This window comes from Stegastes partitus, unplaced genomic scaffold (genome assembly GCF_000690725.1).
Source record: "Stegastes partitus isolate 25-593 unplaced genomic scaffold, Stegastes_partitus-1.0.2 Scaffold778, whole genome shotgun sequence".
Classification (NCBI taxonomy): Eukaryota; Metazoa; Chordata; class Actinopteri; family Pomacentridae; genus Stegastes; species Stegastes partitus.
In genome coordinates, this window is record NW_007578509.1 from 217,713 (window position 1) to 231,824 (window position 14,112).

At 43.0% G+C, this 14,112-nt stretch overlaps 1 protein-coding gene across 2 annotated transcripts in view; it reads left to right on the forward strand.

Annotated features, from left to right (window-relative positions):
• pank1a (pantothenate kinase 1a) overlaps positions 1-12,793 on the forward strand; it is a 28,730-nt gene extending 15,937 nt beyond the window's left edge. For both annotated transcript variants that reach the window (XM_008292012.1, XM_008292013.1), the window contains exons 5-8: positions 3,011-3,187; positions 5,224-5,347; positions 7,520-7,645; positions 7,897-12,793. In XM_008292012.1, coding sequence (XP_008290234.1) covers positions 3,011-3,187; positions 5,224-5,347; positions 7,520-7,645; positions 7,897-7,956 — 487 coding nt within the window. In that variant the 3' untranslated portion in view covers positions 7,957-12,793. The remainder of the gene's footprint in view (positions 1-3,010; positions 3,188-5,223; positions 5,348-7,519; positions 7,646-7,896) is intronic.
• The last annotated feature ends 1,319 nt before the right edge of the window (positions 12,794-14,112 follow it).

The window sequence follows — 14,112 nt, forward strand, 5'->3', positions numbered from 1 at the left end:
CTCCTACTACCACGTATAGGGCGAACAGTTTGTGCAGATCAGAAAGAGGGACAAAAAGTAGCATTTATAAACAAAAATATGAATAAAAAAGAATCAACCAGATGATGTAGTTCTACCAAAGTTAAATCTATTTTAAGTAGTGAGTTTTGAGTAACAATATTAACCCTGTTCAGGACTTTTGGGGTCTTTTGGACTCCGGGCCATTTGGTTTAGATGACAGGTATTGTTTTTTATTTTTGAAGATTCTTTTTTAAATATAAAAATAGGGACACTTGTCATGCATTTGGAACCAAAAATACGTCAACGTCGGTGGTTGGCGTCGTCACCTCACAGGTAGAAGGTCGCCGGTTCACGTCCCGGTGAGGACACCCAGGATCTTTCTGCGTGGAGTCTCCATGTTCTCCCCGTGCAGCGTGGGTTCTCTCCGGGTTCTCCGGCTTCCTCCCACAGTCCAGAAACATGTTGAGGTTAATTGGTGATTCTAAATTGTCCGTAGGTGTGAATGTGAGTGTGCTTGGTTGTCTGTCTCTAAGTGTAGCCCTGTGATAGACTGGTTACCTGTCCAGGTGAACCTGCCTTCACCCTGAGTCAGCTGGGATAGACTCCAGCCCCCCATGACCCTAGTGAGGATTAAGTGGTGTATAGATGGAATAAAAGTCTATAATTAATACCAGCAAATATTTTGCACGTATTCTTTCTTGGGGTTCAGTGAACCCTGAAAGACCTTCTACATATGGAAACATGAAAGTCCTGAATGGGGTTAAAGGGCACAGGACGTAAACGACAAAAGTAAACTTAGGCAACAACAGGACGTCTAAATAGACGTTAACAAAACTGACTTACCTGCTCTTGTTTACCAAACAAACATTACTACCAGGATTAGCACCCGTACACCTCGTGGGACTTAACGTTTACAGATGCAGTGAACCTGCATCCAAAGTCTGACCCAACCTCCAGAGACATTCTAGCGTCTCGAACACTTAACAGCATCGGTTACAGAACAACAACAGACAGACGAAGCTTCTGAAGCGGCCGCAAACCACACAAATAACAGAAAGCACAGAGCCACAGAGGCGAGCTGTAAATCTCAGAGTGACGGTTCGGCTGAGCTTTTAAGCCGGCGCGGCGATGACGGCTGCAGATTGATTGGACTGTGGTACCGGTCCAATCAGCCGGAGCGGGAGGCAGCTCGTTGGAGGAGCGGCCAAAACAACAGGCCGAGCAGGATCCAAGCGCAGGCAGCGGTCCAGCACGGGGGATTGCACGTATTAATTCGCATTTGGAAGCAGGACAAGGTTAATCACACCAAAAAAAAACCAAAGGAGCAGCCCAGAGCCATGAAGGAGGTAGAAATGTAGAAGAACGCTGTGATAGAAATCTTTTGTTGTTTAACCCAGTGACCGGCCTTTTAGCCTCTAAACCATCTAAACGACCAGGAACCAGGTCTAGCAGAACCTCCAGTTTTTCTAAATCGCTGATTAAACAGAACAAGCCTCTAAACAAATCGTATTCAAACGTAGCCACACTAGTTTGCATTCTGCTGTTTGTATGATCTGAATTTAAGTGAATTTAATCACATTCAGTGTTGGGAATCTGGTCCCAGTGAGGTGGAGGTGAAGCAGGATGGATTTCCACACACGTATCTTGTCAGTTTGGCCCAAATGAGTCGAAAACAGTTCAAAGATTCGAGGCGTTTGAAGTTCACCCGAAGCCTTCGACGAATGTGTTGCGGCACCGAATATGTGCGAAAGGTGAAGGTGGAGAAACGCCTTTTATTGCTTCAGTTAGATCCGTCAGATATGCAGCCGTTTGAATTCCAGCAGTGGTATCTGTGATCACCTTGTGTACCTTTTGGTTCTTACGTAACAGGAGATGTGATTAGATAGAGAACAAAACACACAATCGGGTCCCTCCCACGTGGACGAGAGGCTGTTGATGTGTGAGAAATGATTTTATTGAACCTTTAATCTGCAGGTTACGTTTAAAAGCACCTGTTAAACCAACGTATCACTATGTTGTTTTGTTCTCATTAACTTTTACATCTACCTTTGCAAGGACCAGTTTGAGACATTCAGAGTTTTTCTTTGCTCAGAATCTATATTTGCAGGATGATTATACACAAAATCTGTGCATTTACTGCTTATTTCTGCACATTTAGTTAAAAAAAAGTCTATTTATCTGCATTTACTTCTAATATTTATCATTTTAGTGTTGGTTAGTTTCCTCTGGAGGAAGCTAAACCCTCTTTGGAAGGCACCTACAACCTCCTGAGGGGGTCGCCTATGAAGGAACATTTTTTCTGGTTTTCGAGGGTTGTTTGAGGGTTTAGACTAAAATAAGGTTTAGAGTAAGAGAGAGGTGCTTACCAGTGATGGTTAGGCTAATAAACCAGAAAATATGTGCGTCTGGAAGGCTTTTATTTCTGCTCCTGGACAAGGAATGATCATACAAATAAGTTCCTTATTTTGCTTAACTTTGCATCTCTGATCCGTTAATATGATATTTTACTTTATTCCTCTCTCTTTATATTCCATTTTTAATATTTAAATGTAATTGTATTCATCCTATTTTAGCTCCTACGTGGCTGCTACTACTATACCAGTCTGTTCGTGCTCTAAATAAAGTCTTTATTTAATTGGATTGGAGGTAAAAATGAGCAAACTAACCGTTGTGCTTGTGAGTGGCGTCGTTGTTATAGTAATCCTGCTTCTGTTTATCTGTCCACAGACCACATGTTTATTTTCTGGTCTGTTTACATCGTGGTTTCCCGCTGAGGCCAACAAGCGTGACATTTACACTGTTTATAAAGCCGATAACTTGGAGGAATCGCTGCCGACTTAGAGGTTAAAGGACAGACGAGAGCTGCACGAACAGAATTCCTCAGACTCTTGAATGAGTCTTGAGAACAGAAGTAGATCTCCATCAGTTGTCCTCACGCCACCTGCTCGTTCTCACGGCTTTCTCCTCGTCTGCCTGCATTTCGTTTACTCCATTTCTCTGCTGCTTTCAGCCTGGGAGGCGGCACATTCCTGGGCCTCTGCTGCCTGCTCACTGGCTGCGAGACGTTCGAGGAGGCGTTGGAAATGGCCAGCAAGGGCGACTCTACCAACGTGGACAAGCTGGTGAAGGACATCTACGGAGGAGACTACGAGCGCTTCGGCCTGCAGGGCTCCGCCGTCGCATCGAGGTGAGTGTGAGGACGCCAACAACACCTGATCCTCTGAGCGCTAAACGCATCGATGGCCATGAATAGAAAGGTTGTGAATATGCTGAGGAGTAAGGCGGGAAGGTGTGAACTCTTTGTGAACCACTAAGATCTTTGGTGAAGCAATGCAACACAAATCTTCTTATTGATGGAGTCTGTCTGTGCTTTTTTCAACAATACAACCCTCCTCAATTTGTCACAACCCGGCTCAAGGCTGCACAAAGCAAGGGTTGTCACTAAAAATAGCTTTATTATACAGAACTTATATGGGACTTAACCTACGTACAGTCAGCAGCTTATATAACAGAGCAGGACCAGGTGAGCTGAACTCGTCCCTCTGGACTCCTGCAGAGATGAACCTCCTCACATATCACACCTTCTTAAAATCATCTGACTCATCATTAATGTATGAATAGTAATAATCCAGTTGCGTCACAACAGGATCCTGAAGCTTCTCTGTTGGTTTTAACAACACATTCAGAATCATCAGCGCTTAAACCGTTAAACACTCATCAGCTCTCATTAGCTGTGTTTTGTATTTAGCGATGTTATCCTACTCATAACAGTCTCTCTCAGCCTTAAAATTAGCTTCTGATTCCCACAGAAAACATATTTAGACAGTTATTATCACAGCTAACTGTCTTCTAGGAAAATACACGTTTAAATCTTTGCTCGTGGAATCAGGAGAAACAAGATTGTGTCACTAAACATGCATCTTTTTTACTTCTCTGACAGCGGAAATCTGATGTTTTTGCATTTTATATAATAATCAAAGACACTGAAACAGGTTGTTATTCATGTAAATGTCACAGGAGATGTTCTGGGATTTAGATTTTGCTCACTGTTTAGCGGATGTGATTAATGCGTTTTTTCTTATAATGATGGATGACACACTGCAAATAATCTGGGACTTGCCAAGATTTAAAATCTTATTTTTTAGACACGATAGATAATTTGGCTCGTTTTAAAAGTTATTTACTCATTTTTAGTCCTTGATTTTTTACAGTACAATCTTAAATTGAGCATTAAAAAATAAATTTATTTCAAGATTTATTATCAAGTAAAATGTACTTGCTTCGTGGACAGATAATGTCACTGGTTTTAAGTCAGTTTCTTCTCAAATTTTGTGTTTATATCTTATATTCGGGCTAGCCTTTTTTGCAGTGCACATATTAGGAGGGGAAAAGCAATAAACAGGTGCATGTTTGGTGGTTTGGGTACAGCCTTAAAGAAAGGTTAAACAGATGAATCTAGATCAGGGGTGTCCAATCCTGGTCCTGGAGGGCCACAGTCCTGCATGTTTTAGATGTGTCCCTCTTCCAACACACCTGATTCAAATGATCAGGATCGTTATCAGGCTTCTGCAGAGCTTGATGATGAGCTGAATCAGGTGTGTTGGAAGAGGGAAACATCTAAAACATGCAGGACTGTGGCCCTCGAGGACCAGGATTGGACACCCCTGACCGAGATGGATCTGGACTCATAAACAGAAGACACAGGGCTAATCGAGTAATTTATCCAAATTATTAAACCAATTATGCAAAGTGGATAAAATCAGCTTGTAACTTGTTTAAGTTTTGCTTCATTCGTCCACATAATTCATTAAACTGCAGAACAACACAACAGCGAGGACATGAATTGTCCAAAACGAGTCGACAGCGACCGGTGAATGAGCTAACAGCTGACTGTTAATAGTAGGTGTTAGATAACACAAACACCAGCTTGCCCACACACATGCTAATCTGGTTTCCGCATGTATACAGTAAACCTGCAGCTCTGGGTTCAAAGGTTGATCCATAAAGTAAAGATTTTATTGCAGCGATTCTAATCAGAGTTTCTTGTTGTGGTGTTACTGGATGTCAACCAGCTCTTGTTTACCTTTTCTTCTGAAGGCTATGATGACATTTATAGAGCATCACGCTCTGTTTGTGTTTGTTTTAAAGTCCATCAGACCTGAATAGGACCCAGTAGGACACGTTTTGTTTGTTTGTTTACATGCTGTGTTTTGTGTTTTACAGTTTTGGTCACATGATGAGCAAAGAGAAGAGAGACAGCATCAGCAAAGAAGACCTGGCCAGGGCCACGCTGGTCACCATCACTAACAACATAGGATCCATAGCTCGCATGTGCGCCGTCAACGAGGTACGAACACACACAATCCTGCTCGCTATCACTCCCGTCCTACCAACAGGCTCGTATAAGTTACGTAACGCAAGCGATTAAAGCCGTGAACCATTAGCTGGTGTTGAAACGCCTAAAAACACAATAACCGGGTTTAGCTTGTCGGCATGTCGCTAATCCACACACACACTCCTCACCTAGCAGCCACTCAGGATGACTTAACAACACAACACTTAATAACACAAAGACACACTCTGAGTCTGTGTTTTCAGGGTTTGTATCACTGGTTAATCACAGGATGACATGTCCTGTGTGAGCTGTTTTAAGAAACTAGAAATCTTCTTTTAATTAATTTCTTTTTTGTGTGTTGTTTTTTTAATGTTTTAAATTACACAAATACCCAAATTATACTCTAACACACTGCTGATGTTGAGCCGGGGAGCAATTTTAGGATTATGGAGGCTAATTGGCACCATGTAATAAAATAAACAAGCCAGTTTAACAGAAAATGAAACGGTGAAGCTGGATATAAAGCGTCTTGGGGCCACAGTCACATTTTCTGGAGTCCTTCTGCGTGCTGTGAGCTTCTTTACAGTGTTGCCTTGTGGCATGGCGATCAAGCAGCATTGTACAGGGCTATCACCGCACACAGAGCTGCAGCGAAGTAGGGCTTCTGACTTCAAGAGAGCTTCTCCTTTAAAGGTTAGATTAGTTTACTGGATGAGCCTCAACACCCACAAACACTGGGTCAAAATGACAAACGTGCACGATGCAGTTAACAGCATGAAGGTCGCTTCTGTCTTTACTTCAAGCTTTTTGACTTTTGGTGTACTAGATCTAATAAACATTAGGTTGTTTGCTAATTTATCAGATCTAGTTTTGATAGCAGTGCAAGATGTTGCAAAACGTGCAAAACGCAAGGTGGAGCGGTGGTTAGCATCGTCGTCTCGCAGCTAGAAGGTCACGGGTGCGCATCCCGGTGAAGACACCCGGGATCTTTCTGCGTGGAGTCTCCATGTTCTCCCCGTGCAGCGTGGGTTCTCTCCGGGTTCTCCGGAAACATGTTGAGGTTAATTGGTGATTCTAAATTGTCCGTAGGTGTGAATGTGAGTGTGCTTGGTTGTCTGTCTCTAAGTGTAGCCCTGTGATAGACTGGTTACCTGTCCAGGTGAACCTGCCTTCACCCTGGGATAGGCTCCAGCCCCCCATGACCCTAGTGAGGATTAAGGTGTAGAAATGATAGATGGATGGATGTTTATCAGCTCTGCAGCGCCACCATGTGGTTTGGTTGGATGTTATGTTTTTGCCCCCTGATGTGTTTCATGAAACAAGGTCGCTCTTGTAACCTTAAGCCTTGTTTATTTTGTGACTGTTTACTCACAAGATGTGATTAAAAAAATTCCTAGAAAGTTTAATGAAGGTCACGTTGTCATTCCACTGTTTACAGAAAGAGTAAAGAGCAGCAGCGTTTGGTCAAATCAGTCTGAATGAAATCTAAAACCATTTTAAGGCCTTCATATTTGTTTTTTGCTTTTATTTTTCCTTATATTTTTATTGTATCTGAACCATTTAATGCCTTTATTGGATTATTGCCTTCATCTATTAGTAAGAGGTTAGAGAAGGACATGTAGTAAAGCCCCCAGTGGGATCAGTTCATTATTCAGTCCTCGGTCATTTTCACATATTAAAGACTTCATGTTTTTGCACATTTGCAGGTTTCTGATTTTATTTTGGGAGCTCTGCAAAAATATCTTTTCATCTCGTGCTCTACATCAACTCTCCTCACTCTGTCTGAAACGCTGCTTCTGTCTCTTTAAGGCCCAACTGTCTGCTCTGATTGGTCAGCTGGCCCAACACAAATAAAATTATGTCCATTAAGTACTGCAACCTCAAAGCTATGAGAATCTGCAGACAAACATCGTCCTACCAGAAGCAGAAGTAATGGGAGATGTAGATAAGTAATGGAGGGAACCTTCAAACGAGGTGTCGGGCAGGTGGGATAATAACGGGAGAGAACGTCGGGCTTTTAAGTTTGCAGATCGTTTACATGCATAAAAAAGTTCTATAGGACAATAAAGATAAACTAAAAACCCACAAGCAAAGCATGGGCTCTTTAAATAAGGATTCGATTTCGTTATCAGATGCATTGATGTTTGATTTCTCTACATTTTTGTGCGTCTTTCTTCACATCAGAAAATCGAGCGCGTGGTGTTCGTCGGGAACTTCCTTCGTATCAACACAGTGTCCACTAAGCTGCTAGCCTACGCCATGGACTTCTGGTCGAAAGGACAGCTCAGAGCCCTCTTCCTGGAACACGAGGTGAGCACGCGACAAACACACTGAAGGTTCAAGTCAGACAGAAAATCAATTAATGAAAAATTAACCAAAGGAGACCAGATATAATCCCGTTTGTCCACTTCATCCTGAGGGGAATCTCAAGACATTTTTTTAAAAAGCAACAGTACTTTTCCTTCAGACTGTCTGTCTCCATCATAAACACGATCCTGCTTCACTCAAACCCATCCTGTGTTTGTGAAAAGTGCCTTCACGTGTTCGTCTTTGTGCTCCAGGGGTATTTCGGGGCCGTGGGAGCGCTGATGGAGCTGCTCAAGACGACCGAGGACCCGTGAACGGGGGGAACCCCGTCGCGACATCATCAACTCTCGACACGACGACGTCACCCGAAACGCCGTGATGTCATCGACTCCCGACGCTGTGACGTCATCGACTTTTTTGACGCTGCTGAAAGGTCCCATTCACAGAGGCCGCTAAAGGAACACTAAGAGAGAGAGAGAGGCAGGAACTGAGAAAAGCCATTTTAATAATTAAACACGTGTAAATAACGATAACCTCTAACATCCACGTCCTACATCCCCCAGAGTCCCCCCTATCATAGAGGTTTTAATATTGTAATCTTTAATTTATAGTTTCCTGTAATCAGGTGTGTTGATTCCTGTGATCAGCCTGTGTCAGGAAGCACAGAGACGCAAAGTATGTTTGTGTATTTGTTTTTGTTACTGTGTGTTTGTGTGATAGCTACTGTAGCATGACGTCCTGAGGGCCGCGGCGTGCCGGGCGACTCTTTGTGCAGCAGCCGCTTCTTACTGATGGGATTTCTGCACAGAAAAGCTCTTAAGTGAGTCATTTGCACCACCAGCGGCTCGAGGAAATCCCACAGAAGCATCAGTGGAGGGTTGCGGTTGCCTGTTTGTTGCACAAAAAGTTGCCCGCCATGCTGCGGCGTCCTGAGGAGTGCACTGAAGCCAAAATCCTGTCGAGATTCATACCTGCCTCCATCGGCTCAGATGGGAAGCAGAAAAACGCTCTTTCATTCTTTCTTTTTGCTCCACTGCACATGGCCTTTGCTTTTTTGTTTGTTTGTTTGTTTGTTTGTTTGTTTGTCTCTCCTCCGTCTGCCTACCTGTAAGCAACCCTATCGGCACCGTATTGCCATGCATGTACACCCAACCCGCTGAGCTTAGCATTAGACCACGGGACCAAGACGTTGTCTTCCAACAGATTAGATCGCTGATTTGTGTCGAGTGCAGCAACCACAGCTCGTGTTCAGGACCCAGTCTGGCTCAGCTGCTTGTGAAATATTATCCGATATCTCCTTCCCTGTCTGTCAGACGAGGACGCTTGGAGCGCTGTTTTCTTACCCTGCTGCCTTGTTTGGATGTTGAGGTGTGATGTAATGAGACGTTGGAGCTGAGCTGAGGTTTGCTCATCGTGAGTCCTCAGCTGGTGACGTCGATGAGGAGACGATGAGGACCAAGATCACCTCTGCCCCATAGTAACCTCGTACTGTTTATAAAACACACTCAATGCTCACTTGCTTGCAGCAGAATCACTTCAACTGCTGTGCTTCTATCGCTCTGATAATGCAGATATCATTTTTATCCTCCCACATCCCGTCCTTACAGGAAGATGTACTCTAGTCGTTGTCCAGCGTCCCCCCATCACAGACACTCTCTGCCCTGGTCAACGCTGACTGACCTTCAGATTAAGGCTCATTTGCAGAACTGGTCAGCGTGAACCACACTGACGTAAACCGAGGTGTGGCACAAACCCCACTTTAAATTTGCACTGAACACGTTAATCAGGGAAGCCATCCGCTAGAAGAGATCCTAGCGTTGTGTTTTTACCAGATTTGGATGTGCTGCTTTGGATCTTATAGAATTCGGTGAAAAAGAATCTCACCTCGTCTGCACTGATGTGGAAGATGTAGGAAAATTTTACTATGCACAGCAACAGAGGTTTCATTATCAACCGCTAAGTTATTATCAGACTGTAGCAGGTTTGGAGCAACATGGACCGTGAGTGTATTTCTTCCTGCAGCATCATAGTGCAGCCTCCCTCTGCTCAGTCCCCTCCCCTCCCAGCCTGGACCTTTCTGGCCTTTCATCTCTTTGTGAGCAGCCGGACGGTGCAGCCTCCACCGTCCAGCTGCCTCGTCCATCTTCATGCCTTCGCTCTCCAGCAGAGGAACTGTGCTCTTCAGGATGACACTACCTGTGACTGTTTGGTTGGTTTTCCTCACCACCAACACCTCGCTCAGAACTGGAGGTTTCCTTGAAGCTCCGATAACTACGAGGCTAAAAGTCTAAACGGCTCGTATGTTGTTAGAACTCCTGAGTCATCATTGAACACACTTTAACCCTGATTGATATCATGTTTGCTGCTACGCCGTTCTGTTTTCTAAGTTAATTTGTTAAAGCACACGTGTAGGACACTTACTGGCTACTTGCGTGTTACGAGCCACACAAACTTATTCAACATTTGAAAGGTTTTTCCTGTGAAACTGAAAACACGTTTTTAGCTCATCAGCCACATTTAAATGGACCGTCTGTGGTTCATGTTAGTTTATTAGCTACCTGTTGGCCTAAATAATCCGACTACCATCACTTATGCAAGCGTTAGGAGTAAATCGATTCGAGTGTTTTGCGATCGTCTCCTCTGAAACACGTTTTCAATCCTACTGTGACACACGCTGTCTTGCTTCTTTTTTCATTTTTCTGTATTTCATTTGCCTTGTTCCAACTCATGTTTGGACGACAACAGTGACCTCAACCCGTCAGGTGCCACTGGGCTCTACCACCCGGCCGCCGTCGGTCGTTCTTGTGCCACCTCCACCTTCCTTTGACTCTCACACACCCCCCCATCAGTTGCCTTGTCAGCGTGTCGGCCTGCTTACACCGTGTCCGTGCCCTTCCTGCTCAGCTTCACCTCTGTGTTTTTGTGACGGGTTTTTACTCTACTGCTTCCTGTCTTTTGTGTTTTTGTTTGTTTGTTGAAGATTCACATTTACAGTCTCACGGTCCCAAGTGCATCTTAGTGCAGAAACACTAACGTCCAGCAGTAATGCAGCGGTTTCGGGAGCTAGTCGGAGGTTTCTGGACGGCTCCACCGCTCTTTGGATATCACAGATGGTTTTTAAAAGCTATGTCATTTTTACTTTTATCTCGATGTTATTTTTGTGGCCAGTAACAATCAGCAATGTGAGTTCATGTGTTGTTCCTGTGTGATATGAAAGAGTACTTTTTATTGTTTTCAGTTGGCACAACAGAACCAGTGTGACTGTTCCCCCCCCTGAAATGTAGACCCCTGTGAGGCTGCCCACATGTTCTCACACAGATGTGATGCAAGTTTCTTATCATCGCTGTCCTGCAGAGCGTTTTTTATCATGTATGTACGGACGCCGGCGGTTTTATCTTCTTACAACGTTGTTCACGGTTCGGCTGATGATCTCTGAGTTCACGTCGAGCTGTACCTGTATGTGTTTCCAGATCATTCACAGTAACCTATAAGTGTTTACAGCAGTGTTACAGGCTGTAAATGAAATGAAATGAGCTCAGACGCTTTGTATTTCTGGACCTAGCTGTTGTACTAACATGCTGCTGCGACTCCAGTGTTTTAGACGACAGTTGTGCAAACGTGTTTTCTACGTTTCCAGTAAGAACCCATCGTTCAGAGCAGTATCAGATTTGCTGAAATGCAAAGCAGGAATTCAGTAAGTTAGCGTTTAAGCAGCGTTTTTCTCTTTAACCAAGTGTTTTTTGGTTGCAGCTGTGTTTGGGGGTTCACTTCCCACTGGGACCACCTGTACTCACATCACCATGTGTTTTTTTCGGTACTGTAAGCAGCTTAGAAACCGAACGGCAAATGTTATGTCATCCCGAGTGAACTCTAACCAACCAGCTATGCAGTAACTCACCCGTCGACCTCTTTGCCCCGTCGCTCATCTCTTCGGTACCACAACTGCTTTTTTTTTTCCCCCCCTCCTTCTGAGAAATCCTGTTTGAATCTTGATGGAGAGAGTTTCTCCTCCTGAAGCTTCTGTCCTGCTCATGTAGACGTTGACACTATTCGAGGCGGATGCTGCTCGTAACAGGATGTTTCAGACCCAGATATGCACCAGGAGTCGATGAGGAAGCTTTTTTCCCATCGTGGCAGACGCTCGTCTCGGTTGCATCTTGTTGGATGAATTTTTTAAAAACCGAGTCCTTCGAGTGAGAGCTGCTGTCAAACCTCCTGCGGCGTTGAAGTCACTGTGACGTGGTGTTCTTTTGGTCAAACAACCTGTTGCGTGAAACACGTCCAGCCTTTGAAACTATCTTCTGGAATGCTTGACTGGCAGGACAGACCTTTTCCTCCCTTGTGTATTTGATTGTACAGAGATTTTTGTAAATAATAATAATATTAATAATATTAATAATAATATGATATATTCTACACCAGCAATCTGTCTGTTGAAAAAGTGGTTTTAACTGTTCAGGGCCAGGTTTCCCAAGCATGACTCGGCAACTGGTGTTCAATCCCAACGCAGACAGAAGACGAACCGCTTCCCTCCCCCGATCTTTACCGACAAGTTTATAGGAGCTGACTAGCAGATATTTCTAGGTTTTAACCTACATGTGGTATATGATTGGGATGTTTCTCATTAGGATTAGATGCATTTTTTTTAGATGTCTTTCTGTGATTGTCTAAAGTTTCTGGCATAATGTGTTAAAATCTCCCATTGGATATATATAAATATATATATATATTATACATTTATTACCACTTTAATGTCATTTTCGCGACTCCATTCAGCTCCATTTAACTTTAATTCAAAAGTAACCACGCTAAATACGTCACACGTAACTCTGAACGCCGACGGAGAGGAGTTCGTTGGATCAGACGTGTCCTCCAAGTCGCTCACATGTTTTCTGTCTGCTGGATTTCGGTGCCGGTCGGCCGCCTCGGCTCCTCTGTGATCTGGCAAAGTTTTGGGAAGCCCAGTGCTGGTTGTTGGCGTCAGTTCAGCTGCTGCTGCTTTTAACTCTGGTTTGAAAAAAAAAAGAAAGGGTTAAAAAGAAAATGAATAAATAAATAAGGCTCCCAGCCTTGTGCAATGTGTATGTACTGAAGTGAAGAGGTTTTTTTTTTCTTTTTTCTAAAAAGGAATTAAACTAAAACTGGATGAGATTTGTGTTCTGGGTGTTTCTTTGTTTGTTCACCTGCATATGGAAAGAAATGACAAGAAACAAAGAATGAGATTGTAAAAGAAGATGCAAGTCAGAGATAATTTCCCTTAAAAGATTTAACACTGAAAAAGTATCACACATAGCATATTACAGGTTAACATGAAGGTATTAAGAAGAAAATGTACTTAACCTGCAAACATCTTTACGTAAAGTGAAGTATTGATGAATTAAAGTGGAAAAAAAATGAGTGGTTTATATACTTAAAGTTAGCAAAACGATGCAAAATGCTTTACCGAAGACCTAAAAGGCATTAATACACAATATTGTAAAGTAGTTAACTAAGGATGGAATGAAAAATAAAAAGTAATACAATAATCTATGATTATATCTGTTATTATTATATCAGGAAGCTTTGTGTGTATAAATATATATGCATATTTTTTTCTTTTTTGTACACTGTGGGACTCTGTATATCAAGAGGCAGGTGAGAAACAACTGAATTAAAATGTGTCTGTATGTGCTTCACATGTCGAGAGGGTTCTGGAACAGGACAAAGAAGTGCCGGGAGAGACAAATGACCGAGTAGAAAACCAAACTGACTTGGTCTTGGAGCAGGAAAACAACAACCTGCAGGTAGGAAGAGATAACTGTGGAGGGGGAGAAAGAAGAGCAGAAGAAAAAGAAGAGGAGCCTCTTCAGTTGTTTCAGAGGAAACACAGAAAAGAAAGAAAAGCTGGAGAAGAAACCAAAAGAACAGGAGGCAAACAAAGAAAAGACGAAGAAGAAGCCCTGCTAGAGCTGGTTGTTCTGAAGAAGAGCAACCATGACAGCAAGGGGACTAATTACCTTACCTTACTGTTTCTTTCTTGATAATCCATGAGACCATGAAGGGCTCGCTGGTGTTACATAACAGATGATAAAGTTATAAAACATGGGTCATGGAGTACAGAGCCCTCTGATGGCTGGATATGAACATATACATATATATATAACAGCTATAAACTCGTCTCTCATTCCTGGTTCTTCAGCTCTGATGCAACAGCTAAACCATGTAACTCTGATTACATCAGGCCAGAGTGTAAAATCACTGCCTGACAGAAGTAATTTAACTGCTTCAATATCAGTCTGATTATCTTTTAATTACTCTTTGATATCAGCACTTTATCTTCCTTTAAATGGCTCCTGAATGTAATAATAATAAAACAATCCACCATCATTTTATTGCCTCATTAAAAGTGGCATCATCTTGCAATTCTCTTGTTTTGCTTCACTAGCATCGTTTGAGAAAACATTAAAGCTTGAAAAGACTCATCTCTTGTG